Below are 12,494 nucleotides of genomic sequence, written 5' to 3' on the forward strand. Positions count from 1 at the left end.
CAGTACGGTCATCCAACTCCGAATTCCAAGTCGGAAACTTGGGCATCTTTCTAGAGCTCCGACTTTTCTACCTGAAGATCACTGACGTTATGATTTGACCACGACCATCAGATGCAGGTTCCATCAGTCCAGTAAAATAAAAAAGCCAATTATTTCAATTCATGCTCCACAGTGCCTCACAAGTGCTAAACCAACTGATCTATTTTGTTAACAAAGCTCAAGTTTTGAAATATAATATGGTCTGATTAACAATATTGGCCGGCCAATCATATAGCCAGTATGCTGTGATAATATATTAGGCTTACTGCCCAAACCTCATTCCTACAAAACTGTTTGTGTGAGGTTAATGCGAAAAGAAAATCTGAGCAGTAGATCTCAGCTTGCCGCCCTACACAATCCTCTCTGAGCTCTACAATTCCTTTGACCTCATGGCTTGGTTTTTGCACTGACATGCACTGTCAGGTGTGTGCCTTTCAAACTTCAAGGATGATCAATGGAAATAAGATGCATCTGAGCTCAATTTCTAGTCTCATAGCAAAGAGTCTGAATACTTATGTGAATGCATTTAGGTTTTTTGATACAATTGGTATAATGTCTAAACCTGTTTTGCTTTGTCATTATGGGGTATTGTGTGCAGATTGCTGATTTATTTTATTTTATCCATTTTAGAATAAGGCTGTAATGTAACAAAATGTGGGAAAAGTCAAGGGGTCTGAATACTTTCTTAAAGCACTGTAAATGTAGAAGAAAACCTGTAAAAACAAAAAAAAGATATCTTCCCTGAGGGGGGGGGGGGGGTTATAAAAAAGATACATTTAAAAAAGGTCTCAGAAGTGGAAGATGGTTCCCATTAAGATTAGTTTTCGAACAGCTGAAATAATATCTATGGTCATGGAAATTAGATTTCACAGCAGTTTAGATGGTACAATGATTATCTAAACTATACTAGCTTATCTTGTCACAAGCTGACATTAGGTTAACTGAGTTTTACTATAAATTACATACTGCAATTCACAAAGATAGTTGAACACTTGTTGAAATTCTTTCAGTAACTTATCTTGTCTCTCTCTTCTCTTAACACCTATGGACCCAGAACTTAATTGAGCGTGTTGTTCATTTTAGAGACCTATTTTGTCATTTGACAAAAGTGCTCAACACATTTGTTTAATTTGGCATTTAACCTTAAATTTATAAAACAAAATGGGCTATTTACTTCATTTTTCTGTTTTAATAAAATATAATCTGAAGAACAAACAATTGTGGCAATTCATATCTTGCAGTAAAATACTTTAAGCTCAAGAGAAGGCAGGTTAAATGTTGAGAGGTTTTATGTTCTTACTTAGAAAGTAGTCCTGATCATATGATCGATATCCTAAACAACTAACAATACTTAAATTCAGTCATTTAAATTATAAATACTTTTCCAATCTGGGAGGTAACCTCAAAGTATGCAATCATTTTGCTGTGTATTTTGTATGAAATCAAGGCATTAGAATGTATCAGAGACCACCAAAATAGAGCTTGTTCTGCAAAAAAAAAATCCAGGGGAGCCTGGCTGGCTACTTTTTCTATTTGGCTGAATACTCCATGTGCTTATGGAAAACACTGCATAGGTTACCCAGATGGGATCACTGGTGAAGGGCACCAGGGCGATTGAGAAGAGTAGCCCCCTTTTTTCATCAGAGCCTCTGTCCTGACCTGGACTTACTTGACAATATGAAGGCAAAAAGAAGAGGAACGACCTATAGAGAGAAACAAGTCCTTGTTTACTTGTATAGCTAAACAGGGCGTCTCTACTGTCCCCTACCCCGCCTTATTCCAAGTTCTCTCATACTGAAGTGTCACAGGGGAGGGGTCAGTCTGGTGGTTCAGTCCAAGGGTTGGGGGTCAGCGATGGGCATGGTGTGCAGCACCTCGTCCAGTAGCTGGAGGGCGCGGTGTAGGTGGATCTCAATCCAGCAGGGGGTCTCCTTGATACTCGTCCGGGGGTAATCGGGACCCCAGCCCTTGACAAAGCTCATGCGCAGGATGCACAGTCTCCTCAGGTCGTCCACACCGATGCCAGCTGCTGCCGAAAGGCCTGGGTGAGGAGAGAGTGAGCCCGAGTTGGGTTCCATTACATTGATAATCCTCCCCTCCTCCCTCCGTCTCAACAGTATACATCCACACTGATGAAGTATCTGAACTACAGAACTGGTATGGATTCCTACGGATCATCAATGACTGACCGATGCTGCATTTTGATGTGATAATTCGTAAATTACTTTAGAATGGGCTATGTGAGCATTGTATATATCTATTAGAAAAGTGGTGTGAGTGATGTAACAGGTTTGAAGTTGTGTGCGAGTCAATAGCAGCCAAGTGTTCTGTCTGTGGGAGTATGTGCGTGTTGCTCAAAGGAGGGAAGTGTTGTGCTGCTTACTGATGGCGGGAGCGATGCCTCCCACGGAGCCCGGCCCAGAGATGTTCCCAGCAATAGAGGCAGCCTGAGCTGCAGCTGCCGCCTGCGCCGTCGCTGCCTGCTGCTGCATTTGCCTGTGGCACTGATGCAGGTCAAACACCTGGGAAGGGGAACAAACAAAAACCAACATATATATAGTGTATGTGGACACCCCTTCAAATGAGTGAATTAGACTACTTCAGCCACACCCGTTGCTGACAGGTGTATAAAATCGAGAACACAGCCATACAATCTCCATAGACAAACATTGCCACCTTTCCAACAAGTCAGTTCGTCAAATTTCTGCCATGGTAGAGCTGCCCCATTAACTGGGAGTACTGTTATTGTGAAGTGGAAACATCTCTGAACCACAACCGCTCAGCCGTAGAAGTGGTAGGCCACACAAGCTCAATGAATGTGGGCGCTGAGTGCTGAAGAGCATAGCGTGTAAAAATCGTCTGTCCTCGGTTGCAACAAGTTTCAACCGAGTTTCAAACTGCCTCTGGAAGCAATATCAGCACTATAACTGTTAGTCGGAAGCTTCATGAAATGGGTTTCCATGGCTGAGAAGTCGCACACAAGCCTAGGATCACCATGCACGATGCAGTGGTGTAAAGTTCGCTGCCATTGGACTCAGAAGCAGTGAAAACGCTTTCTCTGGAGTGATGAATTATGCTTCACCATCTGGGAGTCCGACGGATGAATATGGGTTTGGTGGATGCCAGGAGAACGCTACCTGCCCCAATGCATAGTAAACTGTAAAGTTTGGTGGAGGATGAATAATGGTATGGGGCTGGTTTTCATGGTTCGACCTAGGCCCCTTAGTTCCAGTGAAGGGAAATCTTAACGCTACAGCATACAATAACATTCTAGAATATTCTGTGCTTCAACTTTGTGGCAACAGTTTGGGGAAGGCCTTTCCTGTTTCAGCATGACAATGCCCCCGTGCACAAAGCGAGGTCCATACAGAAATGGTTTGTTGAGATCGGTGTGGAAGAACGTGACTGGCCTGCAGAGCCCTGACCTCAACCCCATCTAACACCTTTGGGATGAATTGGAACGCCGACTGCAAGCCAGGCATAATCACCCAACATCAGTGCCTGACCTCACTAATGCTCTTGTGACTGAATTGAAGGAAGCGCAGCAATGTTCCAACATTAGTGGAAAGCCTTCCCAGAAAAGTGGAGGCTGTTATAGCAGCAAAGGGGGACCAACTCCATATTAATACCAATGATTTTGGAATGAGATAATCGAGCTTTTGGTCATGTAGTGTACATTTACTACCAGCTACATGCAATTCACAGCTTGGACACCCGGGGGTGGATAACAACACAATGAACACATTGGTAAAGCTAAGCAAACAGAGGAGTTGGGACCTCCCTTGATGTAGGCGCTGGGGTAGATCTTGTGCACGGCGTCGCCGGGGGCACGGCCGGCTTCCCTGTCCAGGTAGTAGCTCTGCACAAACACTGCGTGGTCGCTATGGCAACGAACCCACACGTCCCCTTCACCTTTGCACTCCAGCTGGATCCCCTTCCCGATGTGGAGCCTTGAAGTGAAAAAAAAACTGCATTTATTATCAGTGGGGTGACCAAATACTCTTCTGGCAATGTCATGAATTCACCTCCATTCAGAGCTAGAAGCTCATCATAGTTAACCTCTTGCTCCTACCTGGCACGCAGGCGTCCCATCTAGAGCTCTGGAAATGCAAATGCGCTACGCTAAATGCTAATAGTATTAGTTAAAACTCAAACGTTCATTAAAATACACATGCAGGGTATTGAATTAAAGCTACACTCGTTGTGAATCCAGGCAACAAGTCAGATTTTTAAAATGCTTTTCGGTGAAAGCATGAGAAGCTATTATCTGATAGCATGTAACACCCCAAAAGACCCGCAGGGGACATAAACAAAATAATTAGCATAGTCGGCGCTACACAAACCGCACAAATAAAATATAAAACATTCATTACCTTTGACCATCTTCTTTGTTGGCACTCCTAGATGTCCCATAATCACTATTGGGTCTTTTTTCCGATTAAATTGGTCCATATATAGCCTAGATATCGATCTATGAAGACTGTGTGATAAACGGAAAAAAATAGCGTTTCATAACGTAACGTCATTTTTTAAAATTCAAAAAGTCGACGATAAACTTTCACAAAACACTTCGAAATACTTTTGTAATGCAACTTTAGGTATTAGTAAACGTTAATAAGCGATCAAATTAATCACGAGACGAAGTGTTTTCTATAGGGGACCGTCTTGAAATACTGTCCGTGTATTTCTCAACCAAAATATCCGGTCGGAGACCGGAAGAAATGGGCTGTCTCTTGTTCGTTTGACCAAGAAACAAATCCTAGGCAAATGACAAGACTGTTGACATCGTGTGGAAGCTGTAGGTACTGCAACCTCAGCCCTATTTAATGTCGTTCGCCCATAACAATGGGTTGAAGCGGCGGATGGATATATTTTTCCACTTTCAGTGATCAGATTTTCCTGCACTTTTCAATGAAACGCACGTTCTATTAAAGTCACAGCCGTGATTTAACCAGTTTTATAAACGTCTGAGTGTTTTCTATCCACACATACTAATCATATGCATATACTATATTCCTGGCATGAGTAGCAGGGCGCTGAAATGTTGCGCGATTTTTAACAGAATGTTCGAAAAAGTAGAGGGCCGACTGAAGAGGATAAACGGTAAGGGGGGGTAAAGTAGGCTGGGACACCGTACCTGGCTCTTTCAATGGCCTCTGTCCGGTGCACGTTGCTCAGCTGGCCCAGACAGAAGCGGTCTCCACCCGAAGGGTCCACGTAGCCATCCACGGTCACGACAGGACAAGTGGAGGGCACCTTGAAGGTCTCGCCCACCTGCACGTCCATCTCAAAGTAAGCGGTGGAGCACCAGTAATCGGGCGCTGCAACAGACCGCAGCAACAACACCCCAAACTCAGTCCTCTCCAGACCCACTTATGACACTCTGAACATCTTGTCGGGTGAATATAGGTGTTGTACTTCACTTACCTGGATGGTTGGATATGGGGGGCTGGAAGCCATGCTCGTTGTGCACAGGCCCTACGAAGGTGACATGAAAGCAGCAATGTTAAATCTTGGAACGTAACTCCTTCTACCCAGTTCTGAGTTGCGGGCATTATATGTTCTATATATGCCATTTTTTAGCAGACGCTTTTATCCAAAGCGACTTACAGTCATGTGTGCATACATTCTATGTATGGGTGGTCCCGGGGATCGAACCCACTACCCTGGCGTTACAAGCGCCATGCTCTACCAACTGAGCTGAAATGCATGTTCTACTACTACAGAGAGTAATCTTGATGGTGGCATGGACTCACAGTAGTGCCCTGGATGAGGCATGGGTGGGTGGTGTTGCAGGTGCCCATTCTGATGGTGAGGCATGTTGGGCATGAAGCTGCTGTTTCTCGTCCAGGTGGAGGTGGCATCTGTAAGGGCACAGGTGGATTCTTCCAGATGAGAATTGTAGGGAGAGCCACACTTCGACACTGTTCATACAGCTAGTAAATAAGCTGCGATACATTTCAAAGAGGGTCTGGGACAGTCGGGGTGTAAATAATAGCCAATGAGCGGGAAAAGAGAAAGTGACCACAGGTGGGCAACATAATAGGTTCCTTTTCCTAAGCCATTACATTGCAGAATGAGTTTGACATTACTGTGAGATGACTAATTTAGGGGTGTTGTCCTCTTCTGTCAACAAGCCACAAGTAGATAAGCTGTAGCCAAATATACCACCCAAACCTTGCTTATGACCTCTAATGATTTGGGTGAGGAGGATACAAAGAGCCATAAAATTAGGGGAGATAAAGTGGATAGGGTGGTGGAGTAGGCCCTCACTTCCAGATCCAACAGAGATGCTGGGGAAGGCGGAGGTGGTGCGGGCATCAGCGAGGGGCAGCAGGCCAGCGGTGCTGAAGGGCTCCGTGGGGGGCCCAACTCGGCTGGAGGGAGGATGCTGGATGGTTTGGAGGGAGTGACCCCCGTCCATGGGGGGCAGCTGGGGCTGGCCGTCAAAGTCGTACTCATCTTTAACCATCAGTCCCAGGCTGGTAGCTAAGAGCACATAGAGAGCAGCAGTCATGATAGAAGTCAACAACAAACAAAACATACATTAACGGAAGATAATTCTGTTGAAAAAGTATACAACTATCAAAACGGAGGTACCGGTAACTTACCTGTGCTGGTAAGAGTCAAGCTTGATAGGTCTGTGAAATAAAATGAAAAAGATCACTCAAAAGAGTTAAACAGTAAAAAATAAACTAACCCCAAGAGGCATCAGTGCACTCACCAATACCCGGAGACACCACCCGGTCATAGTGGTAGGGGTTCACGCAGACGTTGTCACACTTCAGGTCAAACGCAAACTGGCAGTATTTGACATGCTTCAGTTCATTTTTATGCAGATCAGGCCATCTCCACAACCGAGTGTAGATCACGTGGGGGAACCCTTTACGCCCTGCTACCTGAGAACATAAGATTAAACCCATTGATTTAACTAAATAAATACATTCTTCTTCACCCAAAAGTGCTAACAGGTCTCATACCCTATACTTTTCACCTTTACAAGATCCCCACTCATGCCATCTCATCTTGCCATTTTAACCTTTGCCGCTTATCCCAGGGGTGTATTCACTAGGTTCACTAAGAACCAAAGAAGCAAACGGGACTAACTTGAACAATGACAAAGGATCGTTTTGGTTGCAAAACATTTTCTGTTACATGTTTTGCTTCGGTGTGCACTAGTAAATACACCCTTGATCCCCAGATAGTGGTGTACTCCCTACCTGCAGGCGGCCATCCAGAGTCCGCTGGATGGTGACACACTTGCTGGGGTGAGCTCCATTGGTGGTGATGGCTGTGATAAGGGAGTCCAGTTCATCCTTCTTCTCCTTCAGCTTTTTCACTAGACTTTCTATTGCTCGCTTGGCAAAGGTCTCACTCTCTGCCCCTTGCCTATGACACATCAAGCTGTGTACAATGCTCAGGCAAGCGTCGTTACTCGTAGGCATGTTGGTGATAGACATCCTGAGGACCACTAGAGTATACTACTCCGTATAAGCAATAAATAAATTTGTTCAAACTATAAATGTTGCTGTTTTGTCTTGTTTATAGTGTGGAGCAACGCATAAGAAAGATTTCGATATGAGAGGGTGTTTGTTTCCCCTCCATCCACTGTCACTCTGGTTGTCTAGTTGTCCAAGTCATCCCAGAACAAAATTAAATGGATAGTCACACTTGCTGTGCCCCCAAAACCCACCGCTTCAAGGGCTAGGATTAAGGGAAAAAGAGGACAAGAGTGGGTTATTACGGCACTGTACATACACTGAACAAAAATATTAACGCAACATGAAACCAACACTTTACATGAGCTGAAATAAAAGATCCCAGAAACGTTCCATATGCACAAAAAGCTTATTTCTCTCAAATTTTGAACACACATTTGGTTACATCCCTGTTAGTGAGCTTTTCTCCTTTGCCAAGATAATCCAGCCACCTAACAGGTGTGGCATATCAAGAAGCAGATTAAACAGAATGGTCATTACACAGGTGTACCTTGTGCTGGGGACAATAAAAGGCCAGTCTAAAATGTGCAGTTTTCTGACAACACAATGCCACAGATCTCTCCAATTGAGGGAGCGCGCAATTGGCATGCTGAATTCAGGAATATATATAATATAATATATTTTTAGAGAATTTGGCAGTACATCCAATAGGCCTCACAACCGCAGACCACGTGTAACCTCGCCAGCTCATGACCCCCAAGTCCGGCTTCTTCACATGCGGGATTGTCTGAGACCAGCCACCCAGACAGCTGATGAAACTGTGGGTTTGCACAACTGAAGAATTTCTGCACAAACTGTCAGAAACCATCTCAGGGAAGCTCATCTGTGTGCTCAGTGTCCTCACCAGGGGCTTGACCTAACTGCAGTTTGGCGTCGTAACTTGTTCAGTGGGCAAACACTTTAGATAGCCACTGGCACCCTGGTGAAGTGTGTTCTTGACAGATTAATCCCGGCTTCAACTGTACCGAGCAAATGGCAGGCAGCGTGTATCGAGTCATGTGGGCGAGCGGTTTGCTGACGCCAACGTTGTGAATAAGAGTGCCCCATGGTGGTGGGGTTATGGTATTGGCAGGCATAAGCTAAGGACAACGAATACAATTGCATATTAATCGATTGCAATTTGAATGCACAGAGATAGTGACGAGATCCTGAGGCCCATTGTCATGCCATTCATCTGCCGCCATCACCTCATGTTTTGGGATGATAATGCACGCCCCCATGTCACAAGGATCTGTACACAATTCAAAGATGCTGAAAATGTCCCAGTTCTTCCATTGCCTGCATACTCACCAGACATATAACTCATTGAGCATGTTTGGGATGGTCTGAACTGACGTGTACAACAGCGTGTTCCAGTTCCTGCCAATATCCAGCAACTTCGTGCTGCCATTAGAGGAGTGGTCACACCAGATACTGACTTTTTTTTAAAGTGTGTCCACACCCCTACCTTTAAAAAAATGTATTTGGGGTATTTGTGACCAACAGATCTGTATTCCCAGGGCCTAATGAATTTATTTCAATTGACTGATTTCCTTATCTGAACTGTAACTCAGTAACATCTTTTAAATTCTTGCATGTTGCATTTAGATTTTTGTTCAGTGTATTTGACCAATATCGCATAAGAAAAAAGAAGAACCCCACACACCGCTCTCGATAGGTAAAGCTTATTAAAGAGCAGTGATACTATCGGACTCGAGGGCCTTCCTCAGAGCTTTTGTGAGTTTAAAATGTGCACCCTTATGTAGACATAGCTCCACACACATCTGTTCCAATGCATCGAATGAGGTTCGAGTCGAGAGGAAAAAAAAGTGCTACCAAATATAACAATGTGCATTTCATAAATATTCTAATAAAAGGTGTGTACATAAAACGTATTAAACACGTCTGTAAAACCACAATGAGGACATCTCAAGAAACACAAGAGTAATCAGAAATGGGGGCATTAATTCATGTTCACATTTACAACATAACATACATAGGCATTTCATCACTAAGATCTTTAGGAAATGATGTTTGGAGGGTGAAAATCCCAAAACATTATCATTTGCTCAGATTATTATTTATATCACTTCCTCTTGTCTGATATGTCAACTTTCTCTATGCCACAAAATCTAAAAAGGTAGAAATGTCATGTCTTTGGTCATTAAAATGTACTGTACAGTGAAATATAAGTATGCCCCCAATTCAACCCTTACAAAAAAGATGGCAGTTTTGAAACTGCAGTAAAAGTGCAGTAACAGCAGCCGACAGTGGTATTTTGGACTCAGTAATTGCAGTTATACTGAACTGTAACTGCAGTTACACATCCAAATTACTGCATTATTTTTTTATTTTATATTTATGATGCAGTATTTGCAACATACTCGGAGTATACTCATACTCTAAGTGCAATCTTTTTTGTAAGGGAATTCTGATGTCCAATATAGCCACAGTGTGATTTCAACATTCGTTTTTCTAAGTCAAATGATGTAATTATCTTTTGTTCAATTTATATGGGAACATTTCAAACTTGTTTAACATTATCTAGATCAAATGTGTAACGATGCCACTATTTGTATCCACTTGCATCACCTTCAAATGGAGGGAACGTATTTTGAAGGCAACTACAAATTCCAGTGACTAATCCTTATTGTGTCTAGCATCACATAGGTCAAAACTACTATTGTGGCCGACTTGGGTCAAATCACGTCTAACATTACAGCTAAATTAGCGGACTAAACTCCACGGTGAAGGATGCTTCTGATCAACTGCCACGGAGTGGAGTTTAGTCAGCTACTTCAACAGTAGCTAGTTACGGTAACTAAAGTAACCCAATGCACAATAATAAAACATTATCTGGTAGTCGGTCACAGGATGCTATTGTTGCTACTAGCTAACGTTAGCTAACTATCCACTGTTATTTTGCCTGATAATAATCAAATGCTGTTTAAGACCGTCAATTAAGCTATTTCGCTGGCTAGCTGGCAGGCAGGCAGGCAGGCTGCATGCACTAGCTTCCCAAACTACGCTAGCCTCCCGTCTCGGCCTCATCCACATACCCTGCAAACGCGGTATTTCTGCTCTTGCATTTGCGCTCGAAGTGTGCTGATCGTCCGTGCTTCTTTGTTCGATTATTTAAAATAACATAGGGAAATCATTTGAATTTCAAAATAAACGTAGATAAACATCAGATAAATTGGATAACAAAACACGGATTTGTATCAGCGCTTCTCGTTCCCAGCAATTTCCTCCAACATGGCGCTTTTGCGCATGGGCAACATTATGTAATATAGCACTCACAACAAACAGTGAACAGCCAGGGGAAGATAAAAAATAAGGTTAGGGAGAAATCAACCTTACGAACACTAGGTGTCGTCATATACCCACAGATCAAATAGACTTTCAACAGTACTTGATAGAGCTTGCTACTATTTAACATGATTTGTATATTATCTGGGACATTTTAGACACATACATACGTCTATGCCCCCCCTCTCCTCTTTTACACCGCTGCTACTCTCTGTTGTTATCATCTATGCATAATCAATTTAATAACTCTACCTACATCTACAGTTGAAGTGATACGTTTTCATACACTTTGGTTGGAGTCATTAAAACTCGTTTTTCAACCACTCCACAAATGTCTTATTGACAAAATGTAGTTTTGGAAAGTCGGTTAGGACATCTACTTTGTGCAAGACACAAGCAATGTTTCCAATAATTGTTTACAGACAGATTATTTAACTTATAATTAATTCACTATCACAATTGCAGTGGGTCAGAAGTTTACATATACTAAGTTGACTGTGCTTTTACAGCTTGGAAAATTCCAGAAAATTATATAATGGCTTTAGAAGCTTCTGATGAGCTAATTGACATAATTTGAATCAATTGGTGTACCTGTGGATGTATTTCAAGACCTAACTTCAAAATCAAAAGAAATCCGCCAAGACCTCAGAAAAAAAATGGAGACCTCCACAAGTCTGGTTCATCCTTGGTAGCAATTTCCAAACGCCTGAAGGTATCACATTCATCTGTACAAACAATAGTACGCAAGTATAAACACCATTGGACCACGCAGACGTCATACTGCTCAGGAAGGAGACGTGTTCTGTCTCCTAGAGATGAATGTACTTTTTTTGCGAAAAGTGCAAATCAATCCCAGAACAACAGCAAAGGACCTTGTGAAGATGCTGGAGGAAACAGGTACAAAAGTATCTATATCCACAGTAAAACGAGTCCTATATCGACATAACCTGAAAGGCAGCTCATCAAGGAAGAAGCCATTGCTCCAAAACCACCATAAAAAAGCCAGACTACGGTTTGCAACTGCACACAAGATCATACTTTTGGAGAAATGTCCTCTGGTCTGATGAAACAAAAATATAACTGTTTGGCCATAATCACCATCGTAATGTTTGGAGGAAAAAGGGGTAGGCTTGCAAGCCAAAGAACACCATTCCAGTCGTGAAGCACGGGAGTGGCATTATCATGGTGTGGGATTGCTTTGCTGCAGGAGGGACTGGTGAACTTAAAATTAAAATAAATAAATAAAAATGACCTCGACTAACCGGTGCCCTCGCACATTGACTCTGTACCGGTACCCCCTTGTATATAGTCTCGCTATTGTTATTTTACTGCTGCTCTTTAATTACTTGTTACTTTTATTTCTTATTATTATTCTCTTTTTTTTACTGCATTGCTGGTTAGGGGCTCGTAAGTAAGCATTTCACTGTAAGGTCTGCCTGAACCTGTTGTCATCGGCGCATGTGACTAATACAGTTTCATTTGATTTAATGTATTTTCTCTGTAAACTGATTTGACAACTGATTTGCATTTCTGGGGTGGGGTGGGGTGGGTTGGGGCTAACTAAATGAGAAATGGCAATCCAGGAGAAATGGAAATACAGCATACTTTGTGATATCAAATGCCATCTTACACTTTAAGATGGGGATGTAATCAAGCTCACATGAAACA

At 42.8% G+C, this 12,494-nt stretch overlaps 1 protein-coding gene across 1 annotated transcript; it reads right to left on the bottom strand.

Annotated features, from left to right (window-relative positions):
- Nucleotides 1–627: 627 nt before the first annotated feature.
- Nucleotides 628–10,796, bottom strand: LOC124035966 (mothers against decapentaplegic homolog 4-like). Its single transcript, XM_046349963.1, has 11 exons — nucleotides 10,577–10,796; nucleotides 7,260–7,743; nucleotides 6,764–6,938; nucleotides 6,651–6,680; nucleotides 6,313–6,528; nucleotides 5,796–5,924; nucleotides 5,467–5,517; nucleotides 5,177–5,360; nucleotides 3,821–3,989; nucleotides 2,423–2,561; nucleotides 628–2,080 (listed from the first exon to the last, which is right to left on the bottom strand). The coding sequence occupies exons 2-11, from the start codon at nucleotides 7,497–7,499 to the stop codon at nucleotides 1,869–1,871; spliced, it is 1,545 nt and encodes a 514-aa protein (XP_046205919.1). The 5' UTR covers nucleotides 7,500–7,743; nucleotides 10,577–10,796; the 3' UTR covers nucleotides 628–1,868.
- Nucleotides 10,797–12,494: the final 1,698 nt, after the last annotated feature.

This window comes from Oncorhynchus gorbuscha, linkage group LG05 (genome assembly GCF_021184085.1).
Source record: "Oncorhynchus gorbuscha isolate QuinsamMale2020 ecotype Even-year linkage group LG05, OgorEven_v1.0, whole genome shotgun sequence".
Lineage (NCBI taxonomy): Eukaryota > Metazoa > Chordata > Actinopteri > Salmoniformes > Salmonidae > Oncorhynchus > Oncorhynchus gorbuscha.